A 22,065-nucleotide genomic window follows, 5' to 3' on the forward strand; every position below is an offset into this window, starting at 1 on the left:
TTAAACGTGAGGATGCTCTCGCCCAAGCTGCTGTACACCCTCTCCAGAACATCCTGGCTGACCCCAAACCCCTTTCATTTCCTGATTAAAAACAGGCGTTGGCTTTCTTTAAAAAAAACTCAGCTTGTTATCAATTTGTGTCCCTAGATATTTAAACACTTAACCACCTCCACTGGTTGGTCGAGAGAGAACAACAACAGTGAAAGGACCCACCCCTGGGGCACACCTGTGTTCTTGCATCACGACCCCGTGTTGAATCATGGGGACCATTATCCTCTCCTCCTCATCCTGTTCTCCTCTCATCCTCCTCTCCACGACCTCATCCTCCTCTAAATGATGCCTCTTGCCTCCCCCTGCCTAACCTCCTACTCTCTTCTCTCTTTCCCTTTCTTGCCGCTCCTCTCACTCCTTGTACCTTCCACACTCTTACTCTGTACATCAATAAAATCCATTTGGCACATGATTATGCGCAGCCACAAAATGGGATGGGGGTGCTATTTTTAGCCGGCTAAGGGAGGAGAGGGAGGGCATGGGAGCGAGAGAGAGAAAGGGGGTGGGATAAACCGTTCTTTTCGTTCCGTAGCTGTATGTCGGTCGGAGGCACAGAGCACTGGGGTAGCTTGGCTAGAGACAGCGAGAGGATTGAGAGGCAACGAAAACGAGCAAACGACACCACCAGAAACACAAATAAGACACAGGTAGGAAGCTCTGCTGCATTCTACATAGAACAGGCAAAGCCAGACACCTGGACTGATAGCAATACTAATAGATGGTATGTGCCCTGAGGAAATTGAATGGTTATATCATAGCTGCGTACATGGCCAGGCAATAAGTACACAAAAAACAATGTATGTGCTGATGCTCAATGGCAAAATAGTTGATATGCTTAAAATGTCATTAATTCAAGTTCAAGTATTTTGGTACCCTATGGGATGTGTAGAACAAATATACGTCATAACCTATATTGAAAATTCTACATAAAATTAAGATATTTTTAGGATACTAGATGAGATTATGTAATAGGGATTTGTTTTGCTATGTGAATGAAGTCCCCATGCCTAATGTAAGTTAGTAACACTGGTCTGACTGTCGGTTTGTCAGTCTGTCTTCTAAGCTCACTGTTCCTGAGACAACATGAGAATAGGGAGGGGCATAATGAGTTGTTTACATGGGGTCCTAAAATGGAGAGCTGTGCTATGTTACCTTCAATAAAAGGAAAGCTTATAGTTTAAACCCACTCATTGTTAATCTGTGCTTTTATATATTTATTAGTGTGTGTGAACACGTTTTTTTGTGGTGTATGTGTGGGTTATCAGGTGGGTGGAGTGTGTGGTGTTTGTGTGGGTTATTGGGTGGGTGGATTGTGTGGTGTATGTGTGGGTTATTAGGTGGGTGGATTGTGTGGTGTATGTGTGGGTTATTAGGTGGGTGGATTGTGTGGTGTATGTGTGGGTTATTAGGTGGGTGGATTGTGTGGTGTATGTGTGGGTTATTGGGTGGGTGGATTGTGTGGTGTATGTGAGGTTATTGGGTGCGTGGATTGTGTGGTGTATGTGTGGATTATTAGGTGGGTGGATTATGTGAGTGTGTGTGTGTGTGTTATTAGGTGGGTGGATTGTGTGGTGTATGTGTGGGTTATTAGGTGGGTGGATTATGTGAGTGTGTGTGTCTAATATGAGCACACCTTGAGATGTGATGAGGGAAAGCGAGGTTACCATGGAGACGGGCTCAGCACATCTTTCCTGTAAAAGATTGCACATAGGAATCAAATACACAAATGCATTTCATATGCAATTATGCATTTAAAAAACATACAAAGAGCATGGTCAATTACACTTTGCCTGTTTTTGACTTTTTCCTGTATTTAACTAGATGCAAATTGATAATTCATTAAAAAAATTGTAATTCTCATGGCATTGTTTACATTTTCCACAATCCAAGCTTTGCAAAAACAAAAAGTTATTCTCAGAGACTGACCTGACCAGCCTCTCTCTCCCTCCTGTTTCCCAGGCATGCGACCCCGCTCCAGACTCCTGGCTAAGAGGTGCCTGCCCACCATCAGGGAGGGCTATGAGGAGCTGGTCCAGGACATGAACCAGGCCAACAGCCGCCACCTCCCTCCCCATGGTCAGGTACACTCACTGTCTACCCATGACTACTTCCTGTCCATCTGCCAGCTCGCCCGACCAACCTTCCCCCAGGGCGAACCTGACTGTGACATCCTCACGGTGGGCGCTCTGGCCTCCCTGAGGCCTTGCCTGAGGCTGCACAGACTGAGGGACCCTGTGCCACCCTGTCAGCCTCTGATCTCTAAGGTCAGCCGCCACACACAGTTAGAGCAAGAGGAGAGTCAGAATGAGTGTACTGGCCCAGAGAGAGTGGTGGATGTCAGTTCACGTCAGACCTCCAGTAGGGTTGTCCCCAGTGTCTCTGACCCCTTGGAGTTCCTCTACGGTCACAGGGAAGGACTCCTTTCAGCCGCCTGTCGCGCCCATGACTCACAGGGCTGGATGGGTGAAGGGAGTCAGAGTGCGACCCAGCGTCGACCACAACCCCCGGTACGTGCCGACAGTTTCCCCCGCATGTGTTCCTCGCCCCTGACCCAGCGCAAAAACAGCTGCCGTGAGCTATGGCTGGTGGACCCCACTGACCAAAAGAAGCCAAACCCTGACCCTGCTCCACCACAGACATCCTCATCAGACCAGCAGAAACCTGACGCCTCCAGCTCATTGTCATGGAGGTTCCAGAATGACCCAGACAGGGCACCTGCAGGTGAGAGGGGGAAGTGCACACGCTACATGGACAATCACACAATGGTATCACACTGGATCGCTGACTGTCGCTCAGCCTGGAGAGAAGCAAGAATCAGGGCGTGCATGCTTCCTGCCATCGCAGAGATGTAAACTTGTGTAGCGTTGTTAATTCCCACTTTTAAGTATTGTACATTATGGATCCTTGATGTACTTATGTACCGCTTAATTGGTACATTTGGACAATGCAGGTCCATGTGGTAACATGTACAAATTGAGTTTTCATGCCTGCCCTTTTTGTACAGTATGTAGTGTAAGACATATTGTAGACTAGCGTATGCCTCACACATATTACAGTAAGTGGAATGTTGACAGTGCTTAGAAGACATCAGATATTGGAAGGATGATCACGCGAGACAAGTATTAGGGAGAGTAAAGATGTGTGGAAAAGATGCAGAATTTGCTATAAGGATTATGCACAAAGACATATGACTAAGAAAAATGACAGATCATAATCTTTACTATTGAGTGAGTGATAGCTCACTCCATTATTGACAAATGATAACTCTGGTCAAATAAAACATTCTACTTTTCATAAAAATGGTAACGGTACAGTTTTCGAATCAGAACGGAGGATAATGTGATCCTATAGCTAGTTCAGGCTCCCTGTAGGAGAGCATTCAAACTCAGATTATTCTCAGTGGTTCTGAAAATGTCTCTTGCGATTTCCTCTCTCATGTATGATATGAGTTATGCAATGACAATGTAGATCTGTGCAAAACTGATGAGTCTATTTAAATCTTCCACTAAGTAAAGCCACGATGAAACAGTACATCATATTCACACTGAGTGAAACAGCATGTGATGTTGTATATTACTTTTTGATTGTGTTTAATGGTCCTCCATGACAGTACAATGAACTCTGTGTCAAAATATACAAATGGAAAGACAACAGTATAATTGACTTGTAAATGGTTGACAATACAATCGTTTGATCTTGTATGGTATGGCTGTTCTAACTCTGTCCATTTTTGGCTCGTAATCTAATAAAATTATGTGTTTTACCCTGCCTCTGAGTGTCCAAAACCTAGACCTGTTGCACTAGGAAATATATCCGTATAGTGCAAGATAAACAAGTTATCCTAAACCCTTCTGTGATGGGGAGATAATAAAATTGAAGTCCTGCTCTGTATCTATTTTTTTACCCCTTTTTCTCCCCAATTGGTAGTTACAGTCTTGTCTCATCGCTGCAACTTCCGTACGGACTCGGGAGAGGCGAAGGTCGAGAGCCATGTGTCCTCCAAAACACGACCCCGCCAAGCAGCACAGGTTCTTGACACACTGCTCGCTTAAGCTGAAAGCCAGCCGCACCAATGTGTCAGAGGAAACGCCGAACAGCTGGCGACCAAAGCCAGCATGCATGCGCTCGGCCGCCACAAGGGGTCGCTAGAGCCCGATGGGACAAGGACATCCCAGCCGGCCTAACACTCCTCTAACCCAGATGACGCTGAGCCAATTGTGCGCCACCTCATGGGTCTCCCGGGCGCGGCCAGCTGCGACACAGCCCGGGATCGAACCCGGATCTGTAGTGATGCCTCTAGCATTGCGATGCAGTGCCTTAGACAGCTATGCCACTCGGGAGGCCCCCTGCCCTATATCTTGAAGCATTATGACGGATTCTAAATCCCTAGAATTAACCAGGGATGTTATTTGTGCAAAAGATTTACAGAAATTAGATTACAATAATGAATATACAACTGAGATTCAATAAGAACTTTGTCAGTCCAATGGCTGATTTGTGCAAACAAGTAACACAGTGTCCTCCAGTGATAGCAGTCAGGACACAAGAGTACGTTGGCCTCTTGTTGAGCTACGGTAAATACATTTTAATTCAATCACTTTTTGACGGCACCCCTTTTGATTTAAACAAAAATTCCCATACATGTTTGCCCATGGTAGAAGTGCTCGGAAAGTGACTTTTTTTGCCAAAACATTCAAGAGATTAAGGTGCTCAAATTTGACCTATTTTGCATACCACACCATACCATGAGACATCCATGTCTTCAACACGACAAGACAGCCTACTGGGAGGAGGTAAGAGCCCTGGCAGAGTGGTGGCAGGAAAATAACCTATCCCTCAACGTCAACAAAATGAAGGAGCTGATCTCGAACTACGGGAGACAGCAGAGAGAGCACATTGACGGCCTGAACTGGCCTTCACACAGTGTGGTGAATAAGGCGCAACAGAAATTCGATTTGGCCCCTGAGACCCTGTGAGGGAAATGTTATGTTTGTATCAAATCAATGCTGCTTTTTCTTAACCAATTCGATGGGTTCATGCAGGTGACTGACTGATCGTGTATGGAGGAATCCTCACTATCACTGATAAGAAACTTGACAGTACGCCCAGAATGTTGCTATGGGAAAAACCAAGGTATCTCAGTTTCAAGGTCTCAACTTAGAGAGAGAAAGCCCTGTGAGGTATTGGTCAGTCACATGTGCGAACCACCGGTAATGATGAATTAATTATGCTAAATAATGTAAATATAACTTATCTGTGTATAGCCATATAAAAGACAACTGCAACAGATTTTAGACCATGTTAAGAGTTAACGGAAAACTTAAAAAATATATATTTCACAGTTGAAACACACTAAATAGTGTCTCATAGTGTATCCTTTGATGTCTCCTACTAGTGCTGGTATTGTGCTTTGTTTTCATGCTATCTGAATGACTCAAACATTATAAGAAAATCAATAGGGGCCCCTTGCCATGACATTTTTGGAATTTCAGATTCTCCCTGACTGTCTTGTTTGTATTTGGATGATTGCTATTTTCTCAAAGATTATCTTATTTTTTTTGTATGTATATTGCTCCATTATCTTATCTGAACTCGTTAGGAACTCACCTTTCATCTCATATTAATCTTGTCCATCTATGACAAACAGAATGCATTTTTTGTTTAAAATCTATGAATTATTTTAGATTAATGGCAATAAATTGATCGCTGAATGTGCTATAGTGATGAAATCCCTATCACCTGCTGCGCTATGATGTAAAGATATCAGGCATGTGCTTTGTCAGTGGCTGTAATGTAGGGTTCAGCCAGGAGTTGAACTTCCACAACAACTTCCAGTTGTTGTGGAAGTTCTAAAGAATCAGGAGAGACTTGGATAATTCTTCAAGCAATCATACTTGAATATCAATTAATTATTGCAATAGAGCATGACAATACAGGAAATGCTGAGGTCTTATATAGTGAACCTAAAAATGCTTAGTCATGGCTGGTTCCACCCCTTCCTGGGCAGGTTCAGGGCATCATAAGCTACCTTGTTTTCTTCTTGTGGCTATGTGTATCAGGTCATAGTGCACAAACAAGTGATAACGTTAGTTCCGTTACTCCTCTGATCAAGCCAGCCTCTGTCCTCTTCATATCTCCACACAGCTGTACCCTTGGAAGATGGTAAAAGACACGATGGACTGAAAAACTGTGGTCACTCTTAGAGGCTCTTTGTCTTGACTGTGTGTCACTGGTGTAGAGATGAGTAGGCAGGAGGCAGTCGCAGGTTTAGAACTACTGAATTTATGTAAGCACCATAGATCAAAGACAGACGAAACCCAAATACTGTTGTGCTCAAAATATATCTTCATAAACAAAAAGGCACAGGGCGAACCCAAAGTGCAAAATATAAAGTACTCAGGAAATAGGAGAGATTCCTCTCAGGAAAACAAGTAACATTTACAATGACCGAGAAAGACAAATGGCAGAGGGAGTATATATAGCGATAGAGTGGGGATTGAAACCAGGTGTGTGTAATGATGACTAGACAAGTCCGGGGTTGATGAGTGAAGGGCGTGTGCCAGCAGTAGGTTCGGCAGCAGCTAGAAGGCCGGTGACGCCAAACACCTGAGCTGGACAGGAGGGGGAACCAAAGAGAAGGCTGGTGTGACACCGTGTGACTAAATTGAACAGAGGCAGAGCGGAAAAAAAACAGCTCCTTCTTACAAGACCTTCAAACACACAGTAGAAATGTACAGGTTTAAGGCTCCTACAGCACATGTGCATGACAAAGTTTAACATTAAGAACTATTAAAGTAATTCTTCATTGCATTGTCTCTGCTATACAAGCTTAAAGAAGTTATACAGGATTTTTCCCTCACACTGTCGGAGGAGCGATTGGAAAGGTAGGAGGTACATCCCAGCTTCAAGTGGTTTCAGATTTCACATCCTATGTCACACCGGCGTAAAAAAAGTATACTACTCTGTCCGTGGTGAACAAAATAAACAAAGTAATTTAGGCTCTTGAAATGCATCTGTGCATTGGTAGATGTGCTGTACATTGTACGAAACAGTTATTACACTGCTATAGACTGTCACTACACTATTATTGACTGTTCTAAACACATATTACTTTAAAAAAAGAATAATTGCGCCTTTATTTAACTAAGCCAGTCAGTTAAGAACTAATTTTTATTTACAATGATGGCCTACCCCGGCCAAACCCTAACCATGCTGGGCCAATTGTGCGCCACCCTGTGGGACTCCCAATCACGGCCGGATGTGATACAGCCTGAAAGCAAACCAGGGTCTGTAGTGACACCTCTAGCACTGAGATGCACTGCCTTAGACCGCTGCTCTACTCAAGAGCAAATTCTTACATTGCTACAGTACATTGTTAAAACAATAGACCAACATTGTGAAGAGTGGGTGAAATCATAAATGGTTTGCATTAGCACGGGAGCTTAAGGGGACCAGTTGTCCATATAAAATAAGTTACTAAGGGAGACAGAAAAAGCATAAGTCACAGACAAAAAAAAATACATTTAATGATGCTAACATTCTAAAATCTTACCAAGACGACATCGTCAAAAGAGAGTTAATCTTGCCAAAAACATATAAACCTGTAGCTAATGTTGATATTTTTTTTTCATGAGCAAGTCTTCACTACCTAATTCTACATTTAGCTAAGGTGTTTTGTGGTTTTAGAATCAGTTTTTATGAAAGTCGAAATATGCCCGAAAATTTGCTAGCTAGCTAAGGTTAACACTGCAATCGCTGGCTGAACCAGTTTCAAATCAATCCAGAACTACAGAATTAGAGTTCACACATTCAATGATTAATACTCCCTCTAGCTAGCTAGTGTAGTGAAATTGTAGCTAATAAAACAAATTGGTTTTCATGATAAGGCAGTTAGTTTCTATTCTGCTGTGATTGAGTTCTGCATCACACAACTATCCAGATACCTGCGCTAGCTGCGACATTATGGTGTTGGCCAAATGTTACAAAGTAACGTAAACTCACTCACTTTTGTACATCGCCTTGGTCCGTACAATTGACCTTATTTTAGCGCCCAAAAAACGTAATACTTCCAGATCAACCGTAATGTCAATACCATTGTAAAGCACAATTTCTCCCCTTTCCAACAAAATTAATGACATGACCTCCAAGCTGCCCGTTTCTGCATGATTGAAGAAGGCAATGAGCTCCGTCGGGTCTTTTTAAAAATGGCGGGTGGGGAAGTGACACTAATGCGTGGTAGTGAGAAGGATCTGTCCAACTTATCACCTTATCGCCTCTAAAATGTCAATAAAACACTATAAAGAGTTTATATAATGTGTCATTACATATCTTTTAGAAGGTTTGTGTCGAATTTGAATCGGGTTTTTAGGGCGGTGCTAAAGTGATCTTCAGAAGTAAACAGCGGCTTTGAGAGTCATGATCGCTTACAGTGATGACGCAAAAAATGACTAGGTATCCCCCTTAACCCGTCACTGTCCATATCTTGTTTTTAAACGATGAGATAAGTGCTACACCTGGTGGAGAGAGATTGTAAGACAGAAATAGTTGCTTTATGCGTGCTGTACGTTACGGCATGACACGTCACGATGTAACGGAGGGTCCGTTTTTTCAACTTTTCTCCAGTACGAAAGAACCATTACCATGTCGATCAACGCTTGGATAGAAACGTAGTTCACACCACAGATTTTGAAGTCAACACAGTCCCGTTAGTTTTCTTTGCAGCCTCGTTTGAATGTCGCGGCTGCGCACATTTGTACGGAATGGGGTGAGTTTCCGTCAGAATCAGATACATGCTGATTTCTGAGAACAGCCCCATAACTTTGGTGCTGCTGTACAACTTCATCAACAAGCTGGCAAATTAGCTACCGTAATGGCCATTCAAACAAGCTCCCACTAGGCTGCTAGCAGGTGCAAGTTTGCTCAGTTGATCGAGCATGGTTTGCCATAGTAACCACTAGCCAGTGAGGATTGCTGCGGAAAGTGGAGTAATTTTCAGAATAAAGCCCCACAGCTGAGGTGTCATGATACCCATAAAACCTAGCCGTCCACCATTCACTTTTCCCATTGGGGATTTTAGAAACACTTAAAATAAGGGCTGTGTTTTGTGCAGGCTTACCCTGGCGTGACGTTTGGATAACCATGTAAATCTCTCTCAGACAAGGTGACTTTTATCAATATATTCTGCTTTATTTACTCACAGATCCGAACGTGCTAGTTGGATGACTGTGCATTCTGACTGAGTGACAGCAAATGTGGCTGCCCTCTGCCACACACACCACTCGGCACGGTGTTTTTGCAGTGAGAATTTGCACACCGGTATTTTATCCCCAACATCTATTTAGGCATATTAAAACACTTCCCTTTTTTTCGATCAGGATTATCATTCGATCCGACTAACAACAGTCAATTTATGGATTTGAATACGAGTATGGCCATGTAGGCACACTCCTAGTCCTGTAGCACCCCCTGAAAAATCTGAAAAGAACACAAATAAATCATATCCAGGCATTCAGACGTCGACACAGCAAGTCCATGAGAGAAAGAGTGAGAGAGAGGCGCTCGAACACTGGTTCCGACACTGTGTCCCAGTTAACAGGTAGCCTTGGATTGGGCTAATCAATATGAAAATGTTATCTTCAAAACATTTTTAAATCATGTTCTTTTAAGAGTTGATACGTCCAGCAACAGTGTTGGTATTGTATTGTTTTTTTTACAGGGGACTATAATGAAAAACAAAAACAATATATATATATACACTAAATCGATCTTTGTTAAATTATTTCAATAATATATTTTTTGTATTTTCAATAAATGTATGTCTAAGCTACTTTAGACGATATACTTTTTTCAATTTTAAATCAGAAAAACGTCCAGTAACAGTCAAGTAACATTTTGTCAGGGGGACTTTTATTTGCAGTATGATCACGTGGCCGAGGTTCATAACGCTCGGACTTTCCTCATCACATTGGGAACGAGATATTATCATGGGCGAGATGTTTCTCAGTTGTTCCGAAATCTTCCCCGTTGACATTATAAGGTTACGACCGTCTTCGTCGTCAACGTGTCTGTTGTAAGCGACGTGGGGGCGTTATATCTGGTAAATTGAAACGAAATTGTACATGTTAGATCGTGTTTTTCCATTCAATGACCATTGTTGTCGTTACAGCGCCATAATCGCTCGCTGTAGCTTGATATGGCTGCCTATCTGCTTCATAATGCATTTGAAATAGTATGTCAGGCATTCTAATTTATTTGTCCAACAAAACTGCTTTTGGTGATGATGCTCAGGAAAAACAGCCGCGCGCTATTCTATTTTACTCGCAGTGTCCGTCATCACCGGTCTACACCGGTTGATCCAGTGCAACGCGCACAGCCATTACATTGCATAACGGATTGCGCATAGAGTGAGATAATCCCAGGCAGCAACGCTCACATGTATTGCATTTTATTTGTTACATTTTAATTACGTAAATCGATGACAGTTGTTGTTAACTTGCATTGAGAATTAGAAATGGTTACAGATGATCCCAATGAACGTGTGCCATATGCAGGGACATTAGTGTTTTATATAGGTAGCCATTGTATTAAGTACACGTTCCCACACACAGTTTGCTGTATACTGTGCTGTATGCCTTTGGATGATGATAACGATGATAATAGGTAGTGTCAGCTATTATCTGCTCCAGAGCTCTTGTTGTTCTGAACATGGCCAGAGAGTGCCTCAGCCAAAGACCACCTGTCTGTCATGTCTTCTGCTGATTGCTGTATTTTGGTTCCTTTTCAGCTTCACAGGGCTGTGCTCCTTTGCATCTCCAACAAAATGCTTTGTCAGCGGGCCTTACTGTCTGAGAGTGAGCCAGATAATAAACCCAGCCTACTGTAGTGGTCATTACCTCTATTCAGCACTGCACACACGGTAAGCATGGGCAAGCCTCTGCCTCTATTATCTAACCTAACCTACATTTCAGGTTGTATTTGTCAGTAAAGACTTTGGCCTCCCTGACACAGATGTTCCAGATTGCTTTCTCAAATAGCACCTGAGAGAATAGAACACCAGAACAGAGCACAACACCATATCAGCTGCCAAGCAGTGAAACATTGACTCACCTGAGCAGTGCAATGTTGTCAATAAACAAGCTGTTTAATTACGGTTGCTTACAGTCTTTGGCCACTTACTCAAGCATGGAAGTTTCGTCCTTTTCCCAATGGTTATCTGGATCACTCACTTCTAAGTAGTGCGTGTTCATATTACATACATCATTTTGATTATGACATTCTTTCTCTGAGGTGAGCGTGTACACTGTACATTTTATTATGAATAGCCTAAAATGATCACAAAATAGGTTGTTCTGTGTTGATGAAATTAGATACAGGTATTCAAAATAGTCTCTTTATCCCTTAAAAGGTCCAGTCCAATCTTTTGTCAGGTTGGATTCATCTGAACAATAACCCATTGTGAGCCATAACAGAGACAGCCTTCTGCAACAATGTCCAGGTCAGGAGATATACCAGGTAAGGATGGGGGGCAGTAAGAGTGGGCATTACAGTGTTGTGTACTTGTTTAAAATGGTGATGGTATACTGTATGGAGACATATGCTTCCAACACCTATAGAGTGGCAAGATATACTGATCATCATTTTATGTATTTTGAGCACATTTTAAGTTATTTTAGACAGTGTTTTAATGCTTGAACATTCCCTCCTTAGCCCTGGAGTCTGGGACCCCAGAGGGGCTCCTGGGAGGCATGTCCCTGCCCATTGGCATGACCCGCCGGGCCATGAGCTATGATGACAACATGGAGGCGCCCATGTCGCCCCCTCCCTCTGACATCAACATCAACAACCTATGGGGGAGGAGGCCCGTGGTACCAGACAGGAGGTTCAGTCATCTGGCTGAGGTAGATATCACACACAATTTTCCACTGATCTATAGCCTCACGTAGTTAAGATAGTGATCCGTGTTCGTCCGTATTCATAAAGCGTCTCAGAGTAGAAGTGTTGATCTAGAATCATGCCCCCCCCGTCCATGTAATTTTATTCATAATGATCTAAAAGACTAAACTGATCCTAGATCAGCCCTCATACTCCAACACACTTTATGGCTATGATCCCAGGTGTTTTTATTCATACAAATATTCCTCTACCTGTCTGTGTGATCCATGTATTTTTTTTAAATCTCTTGTTTTAAAGGAGGATGAATCTGGAAATGCCCTGACCCATGCTGCCATGTTTGACGCTGGCCTCAGGCCACATATGCCAGTAGTGGTGAAAGCCAAAGCCTCCTCCATCATTTTGAATTCTCTGATGACCAGTAAGACTCTTCACTGTGATAATGAATGATGATTATTGTATTATCAACGTGAGCTCATCCAATCCTGTTGCTCATTAATGGAACATTGATTAGGGTGGGGGGTTATATAGAGTACTAGTCAAAAGTGTGGAGACACCTACTCGTTTTAGTGTTTTTCTTATTTGTACTATTTCCTACATTATTAATACATATTATGTCCTCTTGTGTTTTTCCAGAGCAAACACAGGACAGCATGTACAGGTTTGAGCAGCAGGCTGGGCTGAGAGACACTGTCTACACCCCCCACAAGGGCCTCACTTCTGAGGAGACCCGCCATCACCACCGCATGCCAGAGTCATTCCATGTGAGTCTTTATTTCATCGCTTACTGTGGCCCTACTTTATTATCTGGAGTCTGATAATTATTAACAGAAAAATATGAATAATATTTTATGAATAATATTTTATACATTTTATTATTTTTGATGATTACTTTGGTAAAGCATCAACAGTGTAATCAATGAATGCTCAAAATCTCAATTAAGCAATCTACAGTATGTCAAAGAGGAGTGATTATTGAGATTTAACTGTTAATAATATTCATCATACTATATACTTTTTTCCCCTTTTGTTGTATTGCCTGTAGAAAATGAATATTCAAAGTATGGACATGGGAGCAGGACATAAGGGAGGACATGAGGACAAGCAAACATCATCTGCTCAGTCCACCCCGAATAGCACTCCTCAGAGTTCACCCAAACAGAAACGCAGGTAAGTGCAACCATGTCCTCATTACCAGCTGTTTATGGAAACATGCTGTACTTTGACCCTGAACACCAAATACACATGCCCTTGCCCACCTTATCTATATGAGCATGTGTATGATGCCTGTTCAGTGGCCACTGTAAAGTGGTTGACCGTCTGGCATTTCTCTGTGTTCCTGGCAGGGGCTGGTTCACCAGCCAGAGCTCAACTGTCACTAGCTCAGACCTCAGTACCAGCTCTAATACCAGTGTGGACATGGGTGCTGGTGAGGGGGGAGGAGCAGTCGAACGCTGGGGTGTCTTTGGACCACGTCTGGTGGTCCAGAAATCCATTACCGACACCGGTGCGGACCACACAAACACAGGTAAATGGGATTTGGGGAGGGTGATATTTAACATGTTTTTGTTTGGTAATGGTGTTCCTCTAAACCAGGGGTCCTTCAACTTTTCCTGTGACCCAAATCGTCCTCCAACAACTCAAATTAAGAAGAAATAGTGTGTGATTATAGATGTATTCTCCGAATTTGCGATCCATCTCTCACATGCCCAGGGCCCACTTTGGATCCCGACCCATAGTTTTAGAAACCCTGTTTAGCTGTAATCCAGTTTATAGGTTGGCTCAATGTTCTTTGATGTGAATTACACATGAATACGATTGTTTTTACATGGTTGTGTGCTACAGCAGTACACTTTATTTACTTTGTGTACCAGATATCCTTATCTGTGTTGCCTTGACGCTTTTAACAAATTATCAATTTATCAGGTGTTTATAGGTTTCAAAATTATTGGCACCCCTGTTTTCAATACTCCAGCAACCTCCCCTGGCAAGGACAATGACACTGAGCCTTTTTCTAAAATGTTTTACGAGATTAGAGCTCACATCCTTGATATCCTTTGTCTGTGCTTATGGACTGCCCTCTTCAATTCAAACCACAGGTTTTCAATGGGTTTAAGTCCGGAGACTAAGATGGCCATTGCAAATTGTTGATTTTGTGGTCAATTAACCATTTCTATGTGGATTTTGATGTGTACTTGGAATCATTGACTTGCTGGAAGATATACTTGCGGCCAAGTTTCAGCCTCCTGGGAGAGGCAACCAGGTTTTTTAGTCCTGTTTACTGGTTCATGATGCTGTTGCCCTTAGCAAGTGCCCCAGGAACAGTGGATGCAAAACAGGCCTGTAACATAAATGATCCACCTCCATATTTTACCTGCGGTCCTTTTCTGCACATGCATTGTTCTTTCAATGCCGAACCCACCACTGGTGTGTGTGGCCATAGAGCTCTATATTCGTCTCATCTGACCATAGCTCCTGGTTCCAATAAAATCAAATTGAATTTGTCACATGCGCTGAATACAACAGGTGTATACCTTACAGTGAAATGCTTACAAGCCCTTAACTTTAACCAACAATGCAGTTTTAAGAAAAATAAGTATTTAGAAAGTATTTACGAAAATAAACTGAAGTAAAAAATAAATAATACAAAAAAACCTCCAAATACATTTAAAAAAAAATAATTATAAAATAACAGTAGCAAGGTTATATACAGGGGGTACCGGTACCAAGTCAATGTGCGGGGGCACAGGTTAGTCAAGGTAATTGAGGTAATATGTACAGTACCAGTCAAAAGTTTGGGCACAGCTACTCATTCAAGGGTTTTGCTTTATTTGTACTATTTTCTACATTGTAGAATAATAGTGAAGACATCAAAGCTATGAAATAACACATATGGAATCATGTTGTAACCCAAAAAGTGTTAAACAAATACAATTTATTTTATATTCTTCAAAGTAGCCATTCTTTGCGTTGATAACAGCATTGCACACGCTTGGCATTCTCTCAACCAGCTTCAACTGGAATGCTTTTCCAACAGTCTTGAAGGAGTTCCCACATATGCTGAGCACTTGTTGGCTGCTTTTCCTTCACTCTGCGGTCCAACTCATCCAGGTCATCAGATGTAGCACTTCATCACTCTCCTTCTTGGTCAAATAGCCCTTACACAGACTGGAGGTGTTTAGGGTCATTGTCCTGTTGAAAAACAAATGATAGTCCCACTAAGTGCAAACCAGATGGGATGGCGTATCGCTGCAGAATGCTGTGGTAGCCATGCTTGTTAAGTGTGCCTTGAATTCAAAATAAATCACAGTCACCACTATTATTATTATTTATTTTTTACCCATTGCCTGATTTTTATGAAGGTCAACAACCATTTTCTTTTCTTTTTGTTTGTGAGTTCTTTGCCTTTTCAAATGGCAATGGATGACAAATGGATTTTACATGCGTTTTACCTCATTTTTATACCCCAGTAAAACAGGAAGGTCACAATACATTTTCACTGAGATGTATTATTTATTTTAATAAGTCTTTTGCTTATCTTCATCAAAGGTGTCAATAATTTTGGAGGCGACCTGCAGTTATTGCTCCTACCTAAGATAAGTCCTGTGTTTTTCTCTCTAGGGGGTTTTGCTCTCCAGTCGTACCGCGGGGCCCAGAAGCCCACCCCCATGGAGTTGATGAAGGCCCAGGCCACTCGGTTGGCTGATGACCCTGCTGTCGACAAACAGGCCCCACCCAAGATGGAGATCCCCACCATGGAGGGCAGTAGACGGTCCGCCCGGCCGCACAAACTCAAACCTCGAGACATGAACATCCTCACTCCCTCAGGCTTCTGAGTGGTACCATGTCGTCACTACTCCCTAATGTTCTACTTGTCAAGTTGTCGTAGCTGGTCTACCCTCTTTCCTCTCCTGACTTTTCATGATCTGAAATGAGGTCCCTTTAATGTATGTGACTGAATCTGAGAACCTTCACAATTTCCAAAAAGAAAACCATCCTGTTGTTTGATACTATAGTATTTGGTTTAGAAGTTTTCCTCCCTTGCACTAAAATAGTCGGGTTTTTTTTGTTTCTATTTGTGTGATAAAGTTATTGTGCCATGTTGATTTTGTTTTGCCTCATCCTTTGTCTTGTAATGGAACTGTGTATTTTTACTTTGTATTTATGGTCCAACTGTGAAAACGGTCTGATACATGACGGTGTGCAAATAGTTACTCTCACTGTTTGATGAAAAAAACGTAACAGCCACACTGTGTAGTGGTTTGATCATTCTGTTAGCTTGTGAATCTCATTCTCCAGAAGTATCACTAGCTTTTCATTGTCTGCAGATTTATATGCCGATAAGATCTAATGATTCTCATTGTCATGTCTCCCAAGAACTTTGTGGTGATTATTGTTCACCCTCGATGAAGTGTGGTTTTTGTGCATCCGCATTCTTCCTGTCAAGATGGCCCTTTTGAAGTTAAAACACTGCTAGTAAAACACTGCAGTAGAATATTAATATGACATGTTACATATTTACCAGTGAAGTATGTAATGATTTGACTAACCCTGTTCAGGTGTTTTTCGATTTATTTTTTTAAATAGAAAAATCATCCATATACATGTCTGTCCATATATATGTATGTCTTCTGTGGACTTTGTTGTAAATATCTGAATAAAAAATTATTCTAACAATCAGCAAAATCTGGTTCCATAAACCATCCAGAAACAGTGGACAGTGGAAACAGTGGAAAGATGGTCAGCACAGGTTAAAGAACCCGGTGGAGAAAGATGGATTTCCATTGTGATTTAGAAATGTAACTATTTGTACATTTCATAAGGCAAGATCAGCTACTACTGATTGACAGCAATAGAAACCTGCTGCCATTTCACACTGTGAAGTGATCGTCAATTCTTCAGCAGAGATACTAATGATTACCAGTAGATGGCATCAGCACCTTTGTAACACAATCTCTGAATTGGCTGGATAACTCTCATGGAATGCAATGCTGGGATTTTATTTAACCTGTCTCACGAAAGACAGCGCCACCTTCCTGTTCACGTGAGCACAGCACAACAAGGTGAGTCCAAAAATGTTTTGTATGCTGCTGCATAAATGATGTAATATGCCAGGGAGATGTGTATACTGTAGCTAAGAAAGTAATACTAGTGTATGTTGTGTAGTAAGCTCTTAGTAGCCCATGTGCATCACCCTAATAATTTGGTCTATTTACCCCTCTTAATTTCGCCTAATGTTCTGACTTGGTGATGTACAGTTAGCACATAACCTAGAGAAATGTAATCATCGAATATTATAAGAGCTTTCATTGTCTGCTTATATGCCCCCTTTATTTATCCTACAGTTCAGACTTGGTGTACAGGGAGAACTCTAAGAACGGCCGTGTTCTGAATTCTGTTGCTGTACTGTATATTTCAAAACTGTATATCCTCTTATCCGCTTGTCTTCCCCTTATGCCATTGTTTGTACATCTCAATTGTCAGTAGAAACCACATTTGTTTAAGCAAGTCAGCCATATCAGCTATGTTTTTTACAAGGCAATAAATGAGGCTGAATGAACTGTTTCGCTGCCAGACAAGGCTCCGCTGATTGCCAGGTGTAGCAGTGGTAAGATGTTGGGACAGCTTTATGTAGGCGGTTTGTCACCGTTATAGTGCAATTAATGTATTGTTTAGTGTTGTGTTGTGGCTTTGCATCCCACTTATTGTTTTGATTTACTTGCTAAAATTGCTACTGAATAGAGAGTATATTTCCTGCTCTAGTATGCATGCCTAGTCACCAGTCGCTACTGATTCCAAAATTCTGTTGAGAAATGGGTGGTCTTAGTGCGAACTGTCGTCTGCACCCCTTAGTAACTGTAGATAAGACTCAAGGCTGGACTGCGCATGCGTGCCAGTTCCCCGCTCTTGTGGCGAGAAGCCCACAAGTTGGTTGACTCTCGCTCACCAGTAAGAGCCGGAGCACCCTCTGGTGGCAATAAAGTCGCCCCTTTCTCTCTCTCTCTATATATATATATATATATATATATATAGATAGATAGAAAAAAGAGAGAGCGCACGGAGGGTAGATTGGGCTCCCTCCGTCTTTGAGAGAAAGTGCCTGAAAAATGGGTCGCTGCACAAAAGGAAAGGGGTCTATGAGTACAGATGTTAGTAAGCACAAAGCATGTCAAACGAAATACTGAGAGCAAAGCTAGACGATAGTTAGCTAGCGTTTGCTGTGACGGCTGGCAGCGTAGCTTAAGCTAGCACAAGCCGGTACCTGGTAAAAAACCTCACAGGACTCGTTAGAGAGCTGTCTGAGTATGTTTATTTCCCAAGGGGCCCACTTTAACTCTGGGAGAAAAGTGTTGCTAACCGGGTAAAGTGGGTGCTAGTCAACGCTTAGCCATGAGGCTATTGTGCAAGCTAGCTAGTGTTCACCCAATGGAATAGTAACCAAGCGGTAGCTAGCATAGTGTTAGCTGAGGAATGCTGCAATAGTAGCTTTGAGTCTCTTTCGCCCGTAGCATGGTGAGGTGTGAGTGGTCAGTTTAGCCAGCAAAACAAGAGAACGTTAGGTGTGCTAAACAAGAGAGCAGCCTGGCAATTCTACTATGGGTGGGAGAGCCAGTAGTAGTAGTGTTCACCTCGTGGGCTAGTAGACTAGCTAGTAAGCGCAGGGGAAGCCTGAGGAAACTAGTGCTCTGTTAGTCTTGTGATGGACAAAGCGTGTCTCGACTGAAAGAACAGCTAAAAATTATACCCTTGCAGGTAGGTAGTAGTAGCTAGTAGGTAGCAGTGAAGGAGGAAGCCTTGCGGCTGATGAATAGCAATAGTAAGCACAGTAGAAAACGCTATAGCCACAAGGCCAGAAAGCATTAGCTAGCTAGCAGCCACAGGTGTGCCGTAGTTAGCTCAGTGCAAGCTGAAGGGGTTGTGCAAGGTTAGCGATAGTCTTCAGGTAAGCTGGCTCCCACGACCGAAAGAGCTGTGTGGCTGGGCCATTCAAGCCAGTTAGCACAAGTGAGTAAACGCATGCTATACTAGGCGAGGGGGAAAGCTAATAATGCTACCGTGTTGCCGGTAGGATTGCATGAATAGTTTGCCTTGCAGCAAGCTAGTGGAGTTAGCTTGAGCCTTGCGACGTGGGCTAACCGCGTTGCAGGTAGAAAAGCGTGGCTAGCTTGTGGCGTGGGCTAACCAAGTCCCAACAGCTAGCGTAGAAGTTAGCTGAGAAGTAGAAAAGTGGATCTCTACTCGAACAAGGTCAGTGCTCAAACCTCACAACAGGGTCCGAAATCCTACATTCGGCAGCGCTATCCTTGCAGTTTGCTTGTGAACAGGTAAATAGGAAAACAGTAAAGCCAGTCGCTAAGAGGAGAGCAAGGATGTGATTTTATACAGGGTCCAACTGACGTGTGGGATTGGTTACTTTGGAGTTAGAGGTGTTTCGAACGAAATCCCATAGTGAAACACTGAGAGAATAATTGAAAGAGATCCACTTTTCTTTTGTAAACTAAAAATGATTCACATTTAAATGTAGCTTTCGCTCTCTCCCTCAATTACTCTTTTGCCCATTAAGGGATCTCTTTTAAATAGTCAATTCATACTGTATCGTGGATCAAATAAGCAGTTTGACCAGCTACAAGAATATTGTCAAATCTGTATACTTTGATTTAGTTTTCCAAGTATTAGTAGCCATATTATAAGTTCAATATTTGCAAAATAACCAGTTTTCTTAACTTCATAACTCTGAAAATCCTTATAGTTTTTGTCCAAAATGAAAAGGCATGCTGTTGTACAAGGTATATACATGGTTTCCAGATACTCCCGTAAAGCCCAGCTCATTGGCTATCTAGCTAGCTTTGTTTGATCCCAATTGGTGCTTATTTGACAAAGATAGTCGTTCAAGTGATGGCCGCCCGCGTCATCGCCGTGTCATGAAGGTGTCGCTCTCTGACCAAATATGGTGTCTTATAGGATATACTATACCCCTAATGAAATAGTGAAGTCTTGTTACCTTCTAGGATCTCTGAGGAATAGATACGAATGTGATTTGACTATCTTTGCAAATTGAACGAGTGGAAATACAAAATGAATGCTATATGGACATTTTTAGGATATGAAAAAGCATTTTATCTAACAAAACGACACGTCATGTTATCTCTGGGGCCCTTTGGATGATAGATCAGAGCAAGATTTCAGAATGTAAGTACACATTTCACTTTCAGAGGTGAATTTATCAAACCTTTCACGTTGAAAAAAAGTGTTTTGTTGTTAGGAGCTCTCCTCAAACAATAGCATGGCATTTTTCAGTAATAGCTACATTTGTTGTTTCTCTAAAATCTGCGATCTTGACATAACGCGCTGCATGATTTACAACTGTCCTGTTGACAGAACGCGGATAGGTGACTTTCTTTCATTTTGTTATTTTCCACTCCGATACTGGTGTCCAGAGCTGTCTTAATGCTGGGTCATTAACTGCCATTTTGTGTGTAAATCAAAGCGGATAAAATGTCATGTATTTTTGAGAGTACATTGAACATTTTCTTGGGACTTCAAAATCAACACTGACAAGACCAAATGGAAATGTGAATCTTGAGGATTCTGGACATTGACACCCTTAAAAAGAGGCTTCCCGACTGGGCACACTGTCACGTCTGCTCCTGCTCCCCCTCTGTGGCGCTTGAGGTCGCCAGGCTGCTCATCATTATGTACACCTGTCACCATCGTTACGTGCGCCAACTCTTCATCAAAATCACCTGGACTCCATCATGTCATTGATTGCCTCCCCTATATCTGTCATTTCCTCAGTTTCATTCCCGTGTCTGCATTGATGTTGTTTTGTTTCTCTTGTCCAGATGCTGTTCTTGTTCTTTTTCATGTATATTTATTATTAAATGCTCACCCTGTACTTGCTTCCCGTCTCCCAGCGTCTGTAGTTACGGAAGCGTTACATAATGCAGACACCTCAATTGGAAGCATCGGACGTTGGGTGACGGGTGACGTTGGGTCCGGGTGCCGCTGCCGAAGCAACCGGGGATGCCTCAGCTGGCTCGTCAGGCTCCCATGCCTCAGCTGGCTCGAGAGGCTCACAAGCCTCGGTTGGCTCGTCAGGCTCCCGCACCTCGGCCAGGCTCGCCCAGGTAGGATGCCAGGTGACGCCCCTAGAGGGGGGGGTACTGTCATGTCTGCTCCTGCTCCTCCTCTCTGTCGCTTGAGGTTGCCAGGTTGCTCATTACGCACACCTGTCACCATCATTACGCGCTTCATCGGACTCACCTGGACTCCACCACGTCATTGATTGCCTCCTCTATATCTGTCACTTCCTCAGTTTCATTCCCGTGTCTGCATTGATGTTGTTTTGTTTCTCTTGTCCAGATGCTGTTCTTGTTAAGTTTCATGTCTATTTATTATTAAAACCTCACCCTTTACTTGCTTCCCCTCTCCCAGCGTCTGTGGTTACGGAACCGTTACACACACACACACTGTATATTTACTCATCTTGCCTTCAGCAATCCACACTGTGTCATCATGAATGTTATCTGCACAATCAATGTGCAGCGAGCTGTGTTTTACCTTGAGCAAAATAGACCTCATATTTGTTGGTTATATGTCTACCTTTCCTGTTGTATTGTGTGTGCCGTATCAGAAGAAATCTCAGATTCAGCTTTTTCATCCAATAGTAAAGTCAGGAGAATAACCTTCAGAAGTTGGTGGTGCTCCTCTATAAATACTAAGCACACTTTGTCTACTGTGTCTGTTTTATTCCTCTCTTATCTTACCCTGTTGGATTTTCTTATTTGACCAGAGTGTATTATACAGTGTTACTTTTTCCAAATCCAATCTGTTTCCCAAGTTGTCAGCATCATCACATTGAATTTCTTGGTTGAAATGATGTGGAAACAATATTGATTCAACCAGTTTTTGCCCATTGGGTATGGATGCAATAAAAGGGGATGGATCACACACCACTCTGCCTTTATCCTGCACAATGTTGGCCGCCCAACCTCGTAAGGGCTTTTTTTGTCTGGGTTATTGTTTTTCAGTGAGTGAATCTAATGTGTGCAGTGGACGCTGCTGAGGGGAGGACGGCTCATAAGAATATCTGGAATAGAGTATAATGGCTGGAATGGAGTGAAT

General features: G+C 42.5%; 2 protein-coding genes across 4 annotated transcripts; both read left to right on the forward strand.

Moving 5' to 3' along the window:
- The first annotated feature begins 559 nt into the window (after positions 1 to 559).
- On the forward strand, positions 560 to 3,818 carry LOC115154903 (uncharacterized). The gene is made up of 2 exons (XM_029701601.1): positions 560 to 698; positions 2,011 to 3,818. The coding sequence occupies exon 2, from the start codon at positions 2,013 to 2,015 to the stop codon at positions 2,901 to 2,903; it is 891 nt and encodes a 296-aa protein (XP_029557461.1). The 5' UTR covers positions 560 to 698; positions 2,011 to 2,012; the 3' UTR covers positions 2,904 to 3,818.
- A 5,807-nt stretch (positions 3,819 to 9,625) lies between these two features.
- LOC115154904 (putative monooxygenase p33MONOX) lies at positions 9,626 to 16,620 on the forward strand. Of its 3 annotated transcripts, none has more exons than XM_029701603.1 (9): positions 9,626 to 9,646; positions 10,835 to 10,966; positions 11,456 to 11,562; positions 11,758 to 11,948; positions 12,241 to 12,361; positions 12,577 to 12,704; positions 12,986 to 13,110; positions 13,287 to 13,468; positions 15,562 to 16,620. In XM_029701603.1, the coding sequence occupies exons 3-9, from the start codon at positions 11,538 to 11,540 to the stop codon at positions 15,774 to 15,776; spliced, it is 987 nt and encodes a 328-aa protein (XP_029557463.1). In that variant the 5' UTR covers positions 9,626 to 9,646; positions 10,835 to 10,966; positions 11,456 to 11,537; the 3' UTR covers positions 15,777 to 16,620. The 3 variants fall into 3 exon arrangements, with proteins under 3 accessions (XP_029557463.1, XP_029557462.1, XP_029557464.1); XM_029701602.1 differs by lacking the exon at positions 9,626 to 9,646 and adding an exon at positions 10,004 to 10,147; XM_029701604.1 differs by lacking the exon at positions 9,626 to 9,646 and adding an exon at positions 10,004 to 10,147 and having other exon boundaries at positions 11,478 to 11,562.
- Positions 16,621 to 22,065: the final 5,445 nt, after the last annotated feature.

Source organism: Salmo trutta, chromosome 19 (genome assembly GCF_901001165.1).
Source record: "Salmo trutta chromosome 19, fSalTru1.1, whole genome shotgun sequence".
NCBI lineage: Eukaryota > Metazoa > Chordata > Actinopteri > Salmoniformes > Salmonidae > Salmo > Salmo trutta.